Here is a 16,980-nt window from a genome sequence, read left to right as displayed (position 1 = left end):
GAAAATATTCATGACACTATCAGGTCAGTAGAATAAATATACGTTTTCTTCAGTGTGCGCTTAATATTCAGGTGCGTTTTATGTAAGGACAAAAACAATCTTCCCCCCAAAAAACGGCCGTGCGGCTTATAAAACGATGCGCTTTAAATTCGAAAATATACGGTAAGTGCTTTCAAATCAGTACATTTGAACGGAACCGCTGGTTTAAATTTTAATTCTCGATATTTGTATAAAGGTCTTGATCAAAACAAAAATAACTAAGATAACCTGATGACCACATCTTATATATTTTTAGACATATTTGGTTAAGGCCAAGATTCCTAAATGTAAACAATATCCTGTAGCTTTTCACATTTTTAGGGAGGTTTGCTATTCCAACTTTTATAATTTGGTTTCTTTAATTAATATATCCTGAAAAACTAGAAATTGAGAAAAAAAAACCAACAGACACGGCTTCCTCTACTTCATTTTTAGAACCATACCTCGAATTTGACAGAAGCGGTTGTTCATCTTACAACCAGACTCTATGACTTGTAAATTATACTATTTTATTTTAAAATTATCAATTCCCCTCACCTTGTTAGCAATATACTAGGCCAACTTCACCTGCATATGGTATATAAATTTCCCAACTCACTCAGTGTCCTGCTTGAAGTTGCTATTTAGACTTTATAAAACTTTCCAGTGTCTGTTTGTTTTGTTCACACATCTATATCGTTGTCAATTTAATGGAATGTTATGCGACTGTCATACAAGTGAGAGGTTTAGCTAGCTATAAAACCAGATTTAATCCGCCCTTTTCTACACAAGATTATAACACAATGTTGACTGCTGTATCCCAATCTTTTACATGTTTACCTATTACTTGTTTGTTTTGTTCACACATAGTTGTCAATGAAATGGAATTTTATGCAATTGTCATACAAGTGAGAGGTTTGGCTAGCTATAAAACCAGGTTTCATCCATAAATTTTTACATACGGAAATGCATTACATACTGAGAAATAAACAATTATTTTCCATATATGTTTGATGTATTTGAGATTTTGGTTTTGCCTATTGATACAGGACTTTTCGTTTTGAATTTTCTTTGGAGTTCGATATTTTTGTTATTTTCCTTCTCGCTTCGATGCATAGGTATATTATAACTGGATGAACTATGTTTTAACCTCATTATAGTATAGGTAAACAAAGGAAGAAGGGACACAGTTGGCTCCCCTAAGATTTCAAAATTATTGTTTAAACCATTTCCACCCAACATAACAATTGTTACATGTAATAAAAAAATATTTGACATCTGACCTCTTGGTTGAATCGGAGTTGGTTTTGTTTTATAAAGTTTCATTTGTCCAGTCATGAACAAGATATGTGCAATTACCTCCGTAATTAATGAATCAAAGTTGGAAGCATTGTGGCCATCAAAGATACTTCTTAAAGGGTACTAGGAACAAGCGTGGTTTTTTTTATCTGCCCACTTTTTTTTTTTTTTTTTTACATGACAGAAAATGTTTGATTTCAAAACAGCTCCAGCAACTATATTGCATCATAGCTTTCAAAAGTGTTTGGTCTACTGCTCCAGTGATTTCTGAGAAGGTTTTAAAGTATTTTACCAAAGGAAGCCTTATAACAAGGGATATAAAGTGATGGCAAGATTTTAGAAAGGCATGCTCATTTTTAAATGATTCAAATTTCGTTTAAACTCACTTTTAACTCATTCCTTTTTGTTTGAATTTGCTCCAGGTTTTACATGCTGACAAATTACTATACAAGAGGCTGTCACAACGACAGCAAACCGGATTTATTAATATTTATTTGTGTCCTGGCAATATCACAAGAACCATTACTGATGAATGGTGAAAGTGAAAATCGTCAATATCAAATTTGACCTCCATTTTGTCATCAGTAACAACATCTTAAAATTTGAAAAGCTTAGATTGAATGGTTCATGAGTAAATGCAACAACGTGAATGGAAACGCCATTTCACAATCTTTCAAGAACCATAACTCCTGAACGGTAAAAGTCAAAATCGTCATTATTGAACTTGACCTCTAATTTGCCATCAGTAACAACATATAAAAATTTCAAAAGCTTTGGTTGAATGATTCATGAGAAAATGCACGGACACGACTGGAAACACCATTTTTCAATCTTTCAAGAACCATAACTCCTGAACGGTAAAAGTCAAAATCGTCATTATTGAACTTGACCTCTATTTTGTCATCAGTAACAACATATTAAAATTTGGGAAGCTTTGGTAAAACAGTTCATGCGTAAATGCACGGACACGACTGGAAACACCATTTTTCAATCTTTCAAGAGCCATAACTCCTGAACGATAAAAGTCAAAATCGACATTATTGAACTTGACCTCCATTTTGTCATCAGTAACAACATATTAAAATTTGGGAAGCTTATGTAGAACAGTTCATGCGTAAATGCACGGACACAACTGGAAACTCCATTTTTCAATCTTTCAAGAACCATAACTCCTGAACGGTCAAAGTCAAAATCGCCATTATTGAACTTGACCTTCATTTAGTTGTCAGTAACAACATATTTAAATTTTAAAAGCTTTGGTTGAACGGTTCATGAGTTAATGCACGGACAACATTTGATTGCCCCCCCCCCCCCCCCCCCCCCCCCCGACCGACCGACCGCCCGCCCGCCGTACATCCCCAAATCAATAACCGACATTTTTGTCACAAAAATCCGGTTAAAAATGAGGATATAAACACAGATTTTGTAATGCAGGTAATTTTATTTTGCCTGCGTACAGATTCTATTAGTTTTTCAGATAAACGGCAAAAACCATGAAAATTTGTCAAAAATCGTTATTTCAAGTATACAAGTACTTCAGTAAGTAGTTCGAGGGTAATAATTTCAATTAAAATGATTTATGTCATATCAGCTTTTTGTAACTTTTGTATTGCTGATATATTTTGCTATGAACAGTTTCTACTTGTAGAAAAACAAGAATGTGTCCATAGTATACGGATGCCCCAATCGCACTATCATTTTCTATGTTCAGTGGACTGTAAAATTGGGATAAAAACCCCAATTTGGCATTAAAATTAGAAAGATCATATCATAGGGAATATAATATGTGTACTAAGTTTTAAGTTGATTGAACTTCAACTTCATCAAAAACTACCTTGACCAAAAATTTTAACTTGAAGCATGTTGGTTTATAGGCAGAATAAACAGTGAAACTGTGAGGTAATGGTCACTGATGATACTTTGCCCAAAGACTCGAAGGTAAACAAGTAGTTGTTGAGTGATGAATCTAAAACACATCACACAGTATAGCTGGCTGATATAAACCATAAAACCAAATTTCAGTAATCCTTGTTATGTAGTTCCTGATAAAAATGTGACGAAAATTTTCAACTTGGATGTCATATGTGAAATGGTATTAGTGTTAGGTAATCAGGTAGTTGTTGAGTGATGAATCTGAAAATGCATCACATCGAATAGCTGACTTATATAAACCCTGAAACCAAATTTCAGAAATCCTTGTTATGTAGTCCCAGAGAAATATGCAACAACAAAAATTCATGGGACGGAAGGACAGACAGATGGATGGACGGACGGATGGACAGACAGAGGTAAAACAGTATAAAAAAACACCAGAAGGTTTCAGAAGTGTTATTTATTTACAATGATAACAATCAACTGTGAACATGACGGACACCAAGTGATGGTAATAGATCACATTGGGCATTGGACCAGGTGAGCTAAAAATAAAATATGATATACCTCCATTGAACATAAAACCAATGACAATTGTTTTAAACAGCAAGAAAATATGTTTATTCAGAAATAATTATAAATATATAAGCAAACTAACTATTGGCAAAAATAAGTATAAGCATGCAGAAGCAGATTACATCGGTAAAGGGTTCATGTTCTGAAATTTCCAATTGTCCTTCGGTTGGGAGCCTTCAATGGTCCAAGCATTCTGTATCAATCTAGGTTAAGATGTTATGCCTCCTAAGATTTTGATCCAATACTGAAAAAGGTGATTTTCAGACATCCAATGTTATATTCATATTATAGGCCAAGTTCAACTTCACCATATTCTAACACTAGCTTTATGGTTTTAATTTCCTATATATCGTATGCTAAATACAACCCGATTGAGGATTGCTAGCCATACAAACAAAGCAAAGACCAAAGACAGAATCAAATGGTATGTTTTCTCTGTTGCTTCCTATGGCCCATGGGATTATAACAATTTATTAAATTAAAAGTGGGTAAGGCATTTTTGACCATTTTTTCAATGGTCTTTCCTTTATCATAAATTTAGATCTGATGTCCCAAGTGTCTTCATTTTCTCAGAATACTTTTCAATTAGGGGATCAGCTTCTTTATCCAGGAATTGATCAACCTGAAATGGACATAATTTGACATTATTATCACAAAAAAAAGAAGATAACAAAACATATTTAATCCTTACAGTCCATGTAAATATTAAGTACTATAAATAATATATCAGAATGAATATAGCAAATAGTAAGTGCCATACTACAATGTATTAAGAAGTTCAATTAATGCTGTATTTATAGTACATTTTGTGTACCTTTAATATTACAAGTTGAATATAATTAAATAATTGTAAACCTTGGGTACTTTTTATACATCTTATTTTAACCATTTATGTGTTCATCTATTTACATGCAAGTGTTCAACTGTCAACCAGATGCTCCGCAGGGCGTAGCTTTATACGACCGCAGAGGTTGAACCCTGAACGGTTGGGGCAAGTATGGACACAACATTCAAGCTGGATTCAGCTCTAAATTTGGATTGTGATTAAATAGTTGACACAGCATAGGTTTCTGACACAGAATGAATGTGTTCTAATGAACTTAAATTTTTTGTTTTCTCTTAGAGCAATTCACTATGCTGTTGAATATTAATCCTCTCAAAAAAATGTTTGAAGAAATTTTCTTTTTTATTTATGAAATTTCAAATGAGAAAAATTGAACCCAATTTTTTTAATCACATCCCCCTTTCCCTTATTCCAAAACTAATCTCAATTAAAATTTCTAATGGAGTTTGCAACAATAACTACTCATTTAAATACATCATAAAATATTAAGATGTAAAAAAACTGCTTGTTATCACTGAATGGTAAAGATTATTTTAATTTATCAGTTGGTAGTAAAAAGTGAATATACATTGTATATTGTATATAACAAAGATTTAAGTTGATTCTGGACAAAGAAAGATAACTCCAATTAAAAAAAAATCTTGCTATTGCACAATATTTTGCAATTAGATATTTCTTGCTTACTATTCTGGACAAAGAAAGATAACTCTAATTAAAAAAAAATTTGCTATTTCACAATATTGTGCAATTAGATATTTCTTGCCATTGCGCAATACTGTGCAATTGAAAAGACTTGCTATTGCACAATACTTAATATAATAATTTTAGATCCTGATTTGGACCAACTTGAAAACTGGGCCCATAATAAAAAATCTAAGTACATTTTTGGATTCAGCATATCAAAGAACCCCAAGATTTCAATTTTTGTTAAAATCAGACTAAGTTTAATTTTGGACCCTTTGGACTTTAGTGTAGACCAATTTGAAAACAGGACCAAAAATGAAGAATCTACATACACAGTTAGATTTGGTATATCAAAGAACCCCATTTATTCAATTTTTGATGAAATCAAACAAAGTTTAATTTTGGACCCCGATTTGGACCAACTTGAAAACTGGGCCAATAATCAAGAATCTAAGTACATTTTAAGATTCAGCATATCAAAGAACCTAACTGATTCATTTTTTGTCAAAATCAAACTAAGTTTAATTTTGGACCCTTTGGACCTTAATGTAGACCAATTTGAAAACGGGACCAAAAGTTAAGAATCTACATACACAGTCATGACAGTTAGATTCGGCATATCAAAGAACCCCAATTATTCAATTTTGATGAAATCAAACAAAGTTTAATTTTGGACCCTTTGGGCCCCTTATTCTGTTGGGACCAAAACTCCCAAAATCAATACCAACCTTCCTTTTATGGTCATAAACCTTGTGTTTAAATTTCATAGATTTCTATTTACTTATACTAACGTTATGGTGCGAAAACCAAGAAAAATGCTTATTTGGGTCCCTTTTTGGCCCCTAATTCCTAAACTGTTGGGACATTAACTCCCAAAATCAATACCAACCTTCCTTTTGTAGTCATTAACATTGTGTTAAAATTTCATTGATTTCTATTTACTTAAACTAAAGTTATTGTGCAAAAACCAAGAATAATGCTTATTTGGGCCCTTTTTTGGCCCCTAATTCCTAAACTGTTGAAACCAAAACTCCCAAAATCAATCCCAACCGTTCTTTTGTGGTCATAAACCTTGTGTCAAAATTTCATAGATTTCTATTAACTTAAACTAAAGTTATAGTGCGAAAACCAAGAAAATGCTTATTTGGGCCCTTTTTGGCCCCTAATTCCTAAAATGTTGGGACCAAAACTCCCAAAATCAATACCAACCTTCCTTTTGTGGTCATAAACCTTGTGTTAAAATTTCATAGATTTCCATTCACTTTTACTAAAGTTAGAGTGCGAAAACTAAAAGTATTCGGACGACGACGACGACGCAGACGCCAACGTGATAGCAATATACGACGAAAAATTTTTCAAATTTTGCGGTCGTATAAAAATCAATTAGTTAATTGTTAAATGTACATTTATGACAATTCTGATAAAAGGCGAGGTGCACCAGAGACATACACTGGCAACTTTGTACACAGATTTTTAGTGTGACATATATGACAATACTGATAAATTCATTATGTATTTATTGAAAAAAAATCTTGTGATTTTTGTAAAGGGAAACTGTTGCAATTTTTTAAAGAAAACATTTACATATTCAGGTTCTCAAATATGGAACAGTTTACCAAATGAAATAAAAATGAGTAATACACTTGTATCTTTTAAAACAAAATGTTACAAATTTTTCATCAATTGTGCAAATTAATATGCTTTTTCATTATTATTTAAATACAATTGTATATTGTGTATAATATAACTTTATAATACTCTATGTACTTATAAATATGTTATTATTATTATTTTGAGGACTCTCAGGAAGATTAGTTTTAACTAATGGGATCATCCTCTTGAAATAAAGATTATTTATTTTATTTATTTTATCCCTAATGCGCCTCAGAATGAGGAACTCAAAAGTCATGTATAAACAAAAAATCTCTATGTAGTGATATTGGACAGGTTTCTATTTTTTACAAATGACTGAGCTTAACCATGTGTGTTGATTTAGAAAGTAGGGGAACATAGAATAAATATGTAAAGACTATGGAGCTACTAAATGTGTTCAAAGTATTAAAATTTCTAAGAACTTGTGTTAAAAAAAAGAATTTTTACCACGAGGAGCCGCATCACGAGAGGATACTCAGGGTTTGCTAATTTACGGAAAAAGTATCTCACTTCGTACCCCGAAAATTTAACCACATATGTGAAAAAGTCTCAGCTTTGAAACATCATACATATCCAAAATAACGATATGGACTGAGCAACTGAAGAAAACGTTACCATTACCGCCCATGGAGAAACTAATGTACATCTTGACCCATCTTAGAAGAATATTGTCAGAAGTTTTCAGACTGATTTATGGATGATTTCACCTTGTACACTACAGAAAATTGTGAAAATGATGGAAATTAGTTTTTTATTTATACCTACAGGTAGTTATCCCAAATGGTTTTAAATGAACATTATCTATAAAGATCAGCAAAAACTTGATGAATTTTTCCCTTTTAAAATGCATTACTGGCACGGGGCTGAACACATTTTTTAGGCACAATCAAAACTTTGTTTACCCCCGAGAGATCCGAAAGGAATTTGTTTATTTAAATGAAAAAGGCAAGAACTAACTTAATATTATTAAATTGTAAGTAAATATGACATAAAAAAAGTCTTTGTTATGTAATTATCACTCCTTTCTACAGGAATAACTGATAATCAAGAGAAATAACACACTTCATACAATAAAGTGAGATACATCATCACATTGGTTTTTATCCAATAATTTGATCTCTGGTCAGTAAAAATCATATGCAAATAAACAGGAAAAACATGTACATGTATTAAGAAAAACATGAATTGTTATTTTTAATGCACACGAGCAAATCACAAGATATTGTCTTTTCTCAGTGAAAAGGGGGAGGGTCAAACCTTTTTTAAAACTATAGTGCTGCACCTATTCAACTATTAAGCTAGTAAGCTACTACTCATTGCTTCTAATACTTATGTATTTAAATGAAGGTGGTTAAGCCACAAGGGAGAAGAATTTTTCTTTCTTTGTGATAAAACTTTCAAGAATTTGACTTTTTCTCTCAATAATACTTATGTATTTAGATCAAATGATAACACAGCCTGAGTAAATTTTTTGTCATAAATTTGAGTTCCAGACATATCATTACTTTTTAACCGGAGATGGCAAACTACAGGTTTTAAAGAGTGCTGAATAACTGGTAAAAATATTGTTATATCAGACAAGCTCTAAATTGTTTATTTATGGTATTTATGCAAGTGAAGTTACAGTCAATATGTTTAATATAGGCTTATATGAAAACTGTTGCTATGGTCTTGATATTAAATGAAAATACTTGGTTACTGATCTTTTTCTACTCAATATTTCGAGTTAAACCTTGCGGCAACTGTTACTCATGTAACACTGCAAACTATAATTAGCATTATTTTGATATGTCATTATTTAATGATGCCAGCATACGTGTGGTGTCACAATGTTTCCTTTAAAACCTCACGTGACTTTCTCCCTGATGAAAGGTTTTCACTGAAATACATGTAAAAAATATTTGTTCTCAAATAGAAAAATGTGAAAGGACAAGTTTTGAAAATTTGCACTTCTTTGCACTCTAATTATATGATAACAAGAATGTGTCCAAAGTACACGGATGCCCCACTCGCATTATCATTTTCCATGTTCAATGGACCGTGAAATTGAGTAAAAAATCTAATTTGGCCTTAAAAGTAAATTGATCAACCAAAAGGGAACATGTGTACTAAGTTTCAAGTTGATTGGACATTAACTTCATTGAAAACTACCTTGACCAAAAACTTTAACCTGAAACTCCCACTTTTAATTTCTATGTTCAGTGCACCATGAAAATGGGGTCAAAAGATTAATTTTGTTTTAAAATAAGAAAGATCATATCATAAGGAACATGTGTACTAAGTTTCAAGTTGATTGGACTTTAGCTTCTTCAAAAACTACCTTGACCAAAAACTTTAACCTGAAATGGGACGGACGGACGAACAGACGGACGGACAGACGGAAGGACGCACAGACCAGAAAACATAATGCCCCTCTACTATCATAGGTGGTATCGTAGGTGGGGCATAAAAATGCGGAACTAAAGTTTCAATATGGGACAATATCCCAAATGCGCCTCAGAATGAGGAACTCAAAAGTCATGTGTAAACAAAAAATCTAGATGTGTGGTGATATTGAACATGTTTCAATTGTTAAAAATGACTGAGCTTAACCATGTGTGTTGATCTAGAAAGTAGGGGAACAATTTTCAAAGAACTTATTGTGTTAAAAAAAGGACTTTTTACTACGAGCCGCATCACAAAAGGATACTCAGGGTTTGCTAATTTACGGAAAAAGTATCTCACTTCGTACCCCGAAAATTTAACCACATATGTGAAAATGTCTCAGCTTCGAAAAGAGCCATCAAACATATCCAAGTTAACAATATGGACTGAGCAACAGAAGAAAATGTTACCATTACCACCTATGGAGAATCTAATGCGCATCTTGACCCAACTATAGGTTGCTGTATAAGCCTATATGGTCCTAGATGCATCCTCACAAGTTCAATATGAATCTGAATTGGAACTTAGTTAAGTCGGAAACAAGTATAATATTGGTTAGTGAGGCTTACTTTTTAAATTTCTCTGACTCCTCACACCAAGGTATATAGGATTATAGCTATAAGTCACTTAGTATTAAGATTGACATGATTGAACTAAGAGGTGCTTGTAAAAGTTTATTTATAAATAATTTCCTGTCACTTTATATTAAAATAATTTAAGGTCACTTTGTATTCAAGGTCAAAACTCTGACCTTGTGAAGTTTAAAACAAGAATGTGTCCCCAGTACACAAATGCCCCACTCGTACTATCATTTTCTATGTTCAGTGAACCGTGACATTGGGGTAAAAACTCTAAGTTGGCATTAAAATTAGAAAGATCATATCATAGGGAACATGTGTACTAAGTTTGAAGTCGATTGGACATCAACTTCATCAAAAACTACCTTGACCAAAAACTTTAACCTGAAGCGGGACAGGCAGACGGAGGGACGGACGAACGCACAGACAAGAAAACATAATGCCCCTCTACTATCGTAGGTGGGGCATAAAAAACTTGAAAAGTGGTAGGTCTATCATGGATACAAATCTTGTTGGTATTCCTCAAAGGAATTTGGTAACAGATAAGATTTAACATGACCTTAACAGGTATGAATCAATTGAGTCAAGCACCATTAATAACTTGTCAGAGAAAGTACCTGTTTTGGTGCTCGACCAATGAAAGTTGAAGCATCCAACAATGTATCAAGAATTTGATGAATTGGTTTAAAATAATTAGTCCTCCTTATTCTTTCTACAAGGTCATTATCCTTCCCTTCTCGTTTAACTACATTTCCTGCCTCCTGAGACAATACACGAATTTGTTCATGACATTCCTACAAAATCAACAAGTTATGATTTTATTACAATATTTATTTGCAACCAAAGAGTACATAAAGGAGTCACCTTTTTATAGATGTACTGGTATACAAACATGGAAAAGTCTGAACAGACTAATTTTCAAATTTACTGTACTGAACTTGATTCAGTGAAGAAATAAGGCAAATTTTTCAATAAATTATCTTGAATGATTTCTAAATGATACAGACTACAGAGCTGTATATTTATATATTTTTAAACATATCTTCTTCTTCTTTTAATACACAGTCTGACTCTTCTTGGGTGTATAATGACTCTTGCTTGTCAAAGCATGAGGCCTTTCCTTCTCCAATAGTTAAACTATTCTGAACAGCTAGTAATATGGTCTGCACTGAGTATGAATTAACACTTGTTTAAACTGTACTTGAATGAGTCCAAGCAGCAAAACTTTACTCAAGGGTTAACTGTTTTATAATATTTTTATGTAAAGATAGCTGGTTCAATTTATTTAAAGAAATACATTTCAAGCATTTTTAGGAGAAACTTTTTATTTTTATTTTTCAGATAACTCTACTTCTGTAAATTAAGAAACCCCATGATTTGAACACCCTAGATATATACCTGTCTGTCACCTCCGGCCTTGACCATGGCCATAATTATGTTTTCTGTTGCCATAAAAGGAAGTTCTTGATTAACTCTCCTCTCTATTACCTACAACATAAATTCTTTAATTTATATTACTATCTACCATCACAAAGGAGAAGGGGCTATAAGGGGCAAAATTGGCCTCAATTTCGAGAATTTTTCAAATTCTACTTATTCGTATGTGTATGGATTTCTTTTTCCGTTACACATATTCATTTTATGAAAAAAATGTTTTTTTGTAGTTATGACGTCATAATGCCGTGTTTTGACAACACTTCACGTGCATATTTGTTGGCTTTTCACAAGTTTTTACTCATTTTCACTAACTTTTTTTACGAAAAAAGTACCAGCGCATTCTTGCCCCAACGAAATATTTTATCAGAGCAATAATATCAAGATAAAGCATCTTATGTTGAAATATTTCAGTGGGGCAAAGCTGTGCTCATACTGAATTTTAATTAAAAACTTGCTCAAAACCGGCATCAAAGTTCAAAAATTTTTCGTCCGTTTTTCATATATACCGTTATCGGACTAAGGTTGACCAGGAACAGTTGTATTTTTTTAACATATTATTTGTCAATGGTTGATAATAAAACAGTTTCATTATAGAAAGTAAATTATAAAGTGTTTTTCTTCATATTAAAGTATAACATAGCCTCTCAAGTACAGCCTAGCCCTTGTCGTCTATATTTATTGTAAGTGATTACGGAACTGACACACGGAATTTTACTGGTTTCTGTTGTTAAGAAGCTTTTTATAGCGGAATAGAAATCAGTGTATCATTCGTTAAATACTTGATATTAACAGACATAATTAAAAAAACTTTTAATATGATAACTTAACACGTAAAAAATTCCACAGCACAGCAGGGGAGTGTTTTTTTGTTCTTTGGTTGTGAGCCAGAAGAGGTCCATTTCTGTTGTTTTTTTGTTTTTTTTTGCATTGGGAAGATCTTCTGGCTCTCTTCTACCTCTTCCATTTAAATAGGTGGTTTAGACAGCAGAGGCACAAAACAAAAATGGCGTTGTTTAGTCGAAATGACAATAATAAATAGAGAGCCTCCCCGTGCTTAAGGTTTATGCTCTTATATTATACTAGATTATGAGCCTTCGGCTGTTGTCTGCTCTATGGTCGGGTTGTTGTCGCTTTGACACATTCCCCATCTCCTTTCTCAATGTTATTATGCATGTAGATATATTAGAATGTGAGCCGTGTTATACATGTTTTTATGGTACGACAGCCTTAGTAGGACATCTCTGTAGGATGATAAGCTAGATGAATATAAGAACTACACGGACAATAACAGTTAAGGGCCAACTATTTAATATTCTAGGGAAGGAATTTTGATTTATTGTTGTTAAACTCTACTTTCATCACTCATGATTTGGCTAGTGGTTAGTTTAAATCATTAGATGAGGAATGAAGAAGGAAAGAGGGTATTATTGATCATTTTAATATGTCGCTAAACATGCCTATTTTTCAACTCTTAGCAGGCAACCATATTCATATACGAAATACTCCTGTCCCCCACCCCAACCGAAGTTATTAAATATCAGATGGTTTTCTCTTATTTAACACAACTTTAAATTGATGCTAATTTTTAACGCACAGTGACATATATTTCATGCATATTCAGGAAAAACGAGATTAAACGTCAGATATATATAATATAAAAACTAAGAGATGTGTTATTATTGATAATATGGCAACTATCCACCGGACTTCAAATATGAAGTGGATGTAAGCAATTACAGGCAACCGTAAGGCCTTCAATAATGACAAAATCCGATACTGTTAAGCCGTTTATAAAAGTCCAGGAAAAATGTGAAACAATTTAAACGAATAAACTAATGGTTTAATTATACATAACAAATCAATTTGAAAAATATCTAAAATGAGTTGAGACATGAACCAACGATAACCACTGAACTGCAGGCTCCTGACTTGGGACAGGTTCATAAAGAATATGGCAGGGGTTGATATTAAAACGAAGATGTGGTATGATTGCCAACGAGACAATTTCTGACAAGAGACTAAATGACGTAGAAATTAACAGCCACATATCACCATACGCTCTTCAACAATAAGCATAATAAAATTGAGAAAGGACATGGGGAATGTGTCAAAGAGACAACATTTCACATACTCAACTATAAAAGGCCCCGAAATCACTAGAAGAAAACTAACAGCCTAATTAATGTACAAAATAATGAACGAAAAACAAGTAAGTAACACAGCAACAAACAATAACCACTGACTTACAGGCTCCTGACTTGGGACAAGCACATAGTTTTTTACATACATAATTTGGCGGGGATAAACATGTAAGCCGCGGATCCCAACCATCCCCTAACCTGGTACAGTGGTTTAACAGCACAACAGCATGTTTGTGAGCGCTCAACCCTCCCCGAAGCTGAAACAGTAGCGTAGCAGTACAATATACAAACAACCTGCACAAATCAGATGCAATTAGATTAACTCAAAATATCGGTACGAGACAAACACAAAAAAAAACAGCAAACTAGAATTAAGACAATAGAGTATTGAACTAAGAGTATTTGCAATTACTGGTAATGTGTTCAAAACTAGTTGCAACTAGTACTGAGATAAATCTTGTTCTCCCAGAATGAAGTATCAATCAGTACACAAACAACTGGTCCAAGGACACAGTTATTGTCCTTTTGTTTTCGTTGTCTATAGTCCCTAGTGTAAACAGTGTATAACTTGCATGTTTTATTTGATACACTTTCCCAATTTATTTCTTGATATTAAATGCATGAAATATTAAGTAGGGGGATGCATTTACATGTTAAAAAACAATTGGGTGCTGAATCTTTATGTTAAGTAGTGATTTGGTCCAGTTCAAAAAGGTCAAATTTTATCACGCCTGAAGCTGTCAAACTGAATTTTACACCCCCTTAACACAGAATTGTCAATATTTTGAGTTAGAGATGGTAGAAGTTTCTATAATTTTGATATTATTTGTTCCACTGGTAGTACACTACACTGTAAAAATCTTTTTGAGAAACAGCAGGTGCGATTTTTTAAATTTGAATTTATTGTCTAAAAGAAATGCACTACGAAATAACTGCGTTCTCGGGCCAACTGATTTATTTATTAAGAAACGTCTGGTATACCTTATCTACTTACATATAGATCCATATACAATGAAGGTTGTAGAAAAATGGTAGTCCGAAGGTTTTGACCATCAAAATTGTGCATTAGAAATAATAGTTAGGACCAGAAGATGTTCTTCAAGGAGCACCATAGAAAAACGATATTTAGAACTTCCAGATATCTTAGCTTTATACAAAAAAAAATCCAGTTCGGTTTCTTTTAAAAAAAAATGTAGACTGAGATGTACTTTTTGATCAGTCATATTGACAAACATTAACTATGTTTCGTGCAGTTTAAGATTAATCTTAAAAATCAAATAGCGGGAGATTAAGCCTGGTTTGTTAAGAAAAATTGAGATATAGGAAAGCACAAAGAAAATTGTAACGAACAGAGCACACTTTTACAGTCATGCATGTCTACGGGACGTATCTTAATTTTCTAAAAAAAAAAAAAAAAAAAAGGTCATCGAAAACTTGATTTATGTCATCCAACATACATGACATAACAAAAATCTGCTATATTCGACGTCAAAATTAATTTTTATTTTACTCTTCACCAGAAGACATTCTGGAGACGTGCAGAAGAGACCAATAAAACAAGCGCCAGACGAAAACCTCAGTTTCTATTTTGCACTATTAACGTCTGTTTGGTAAAACAAAAATAATTTAGACCACGACATAATCAACAAAGATGAAATGGCCATATCATTGATATAAACAATTTAGTTGAATAAGAAGTAAAGAAATGAAAAAAAAAAATGTTCCTACCGTTTATGAATCAAAATGATCAATATGAGTTATTAACTTCAAATAGTTGTGTCAATGTGGTTCAAATCGCCTACACGCTGCGCATTGGGCATGATGGTGTACGTTCGAGTCCCATCAAATCCAATTGTTTTTTCATCGTTTCGTAATTTTTTACATTTGTCCTTTTAAATCACATTATCATGATATTGTAAAGACACCTTACAACAAAAAATAAACTAGAGGCTCTAAAGAGCCTGTGTCGCTCACCTTGGTATATGTGAATATTAAACAAAGGAAGCAGATGGATTCATGACAAAATTGTGTTTAGGTGATGGTGATGTGTTTGTACATCTTACTTTACTGAACATTCTTGCTCCTTACAATTATCTCTATCTATAATGATCTTGGCCCAGTAGTTTCAGTGGAAAATGTTAGTAAAAATTTACAAATTTTATGAAAATTGTTAAAAATTGACTATAAAGGACAATAACTCCTTAGGGGGTCAACTGACCATTTTTGTCATGTTTGACTTATCTTTAGGTCTTACTTTGCTGTACATTATTGCTGTTTACAGTTTATCTCTATCTATAATAATATTCAAGATAATAACAAAAAACGTCAAAATTTTCTTAAAATTACCAATTATGGGGCAGCAACCCAACAACCGGTTGTCGGATCCATCTGAAAATTTCAGGGCAGATAGATCTTGACATGATAAACAATTTCACTCCGTCAGATTTGCTCTAAATGCTTTGATTTTTGAGTTATAAGCCAAAAACTGCATTTTACCCCTATGTCCTATATTTAGCCATGGCAGCCATCTTGGTTGGATGGCCGGGTCACCGGACACATTTTTTAAACTACATACCCCAAAGATGATTGTGGCCAAGTTTGGATTAATTTAGCCCAGTAGTTTCAGAGGAGAAGATTTTTGTAAAAGATCACTAAGATTTACGAAAAATGGTTAAAAATTGACTATAAAGGGCAATAACTCCTTAAGGGGTCAACTGACCATTTCGGTCATGTTGACTTATTTGTAAATCTAACTTTGCTGAACATTATTGCTGTTTACAATTTATCTCTATCTATAATAATATTCAAGATAATAACCAAAAACAGCAAAATTTCCATAAAATTACCAATTCAGGGGCAGCAACCCATCAACGGGTTGTCCGATTCATCTGAAAATTTCTGGGCAGATAGATCTTGACCTGATAAACAATTTTACCCCACGTCAGATTTGCTCTAAATGCTTTGATTTTTGAGTTATAAGCCAAAAACTGCATTTTACCCCTGTGTCCTATATTTAGCCGTGGCAGCCATCTTGGTTGGATGGCCGGGTCACCGGACACATTTTTTGAACTACATACCCCAAAGATGATTGTGGCCAAGTTTGGATTAATTTAGCCCAGTAGTTTCAGAGGAGAAGATTTTTGTAAAAGATTACTAAGATTTACGAAAAATGGTTAAAAATTGACTATAAAGGGCAATAACTCCTTAAGGGGTCAACTGACCATTTCGGTCATGTTGACTTATTTGTAAATCTTACTTTGCTGAACATTATTGCTGTTTACAGTTTATCTCTATCTATAATAATATTCAAGATAATAACCAAAAACAGCAAAATTTCCATAAAATTACCAATTCAGGGGCAGCAACCCATCAACGGGTTGTCCGATTCATCTGAAAATTTCTGGGCAGATAGATCTTGACCTGATAAACAATTTTACCCCATGTCAGATTTGCT

The 16,980-nt window shown here is 33.0% G+C and overlaps 1 protein-coding gene across 1 annotated transcript in view; it reads right to left on the bottom strand.

Annotated features, from left to right (window-relative positions):
* Positions 1 to 3,908: 3,908 nt before the first annotated feature.
* Positions 3,909 to 16,980, bottom strand: part of LOC143064392 (adenylosuccinate lyase-like) — a 32,921-nt gene continuing 19,849 nt past the window's right edge. Inside the window, exons 11-13 of the mRNA XM_076237194.1 lie at positions 11,347 to 11,436; positions 10,566 to 10,742; positions 3,909 to 4,387 (exon numbers count right to left, since the gene is read on the bottom strand). Coding sequence (XP_076093309.1) covers positions 4,295 to 4,387; positions 10,566 to 10,742; positions 11,347 to 11,436 — 360 coding nt within the window. The 3' untranslated portion in view covers positions 3,909 to 4,294. The remainder of the gene's footprint in view (positions 4,388 to 10,565; positions 10,743 to 11,346; positions 11,437 to 16,980) is intronic.

This window comes from Mytilus galloprovincialis, chromosome 2, assembly GCF_965363235.1.
Source record: "Mytilus galloprovincialis chromosome 2, xbMytGall1.hap1.1, whole genome shotgun sequence".
In the NCBI taxonomy this organism is placed as follows: domain Eukaryota; kingdom Metazoa; phylum Mollusca; class Bivalvia; order Mytilida; family Mytilidae; genus Mytilus; species Mytilus galloprovincialis.
This window is presented reverse-complemented; position numbering and strand designations above follow the sequence as displayed.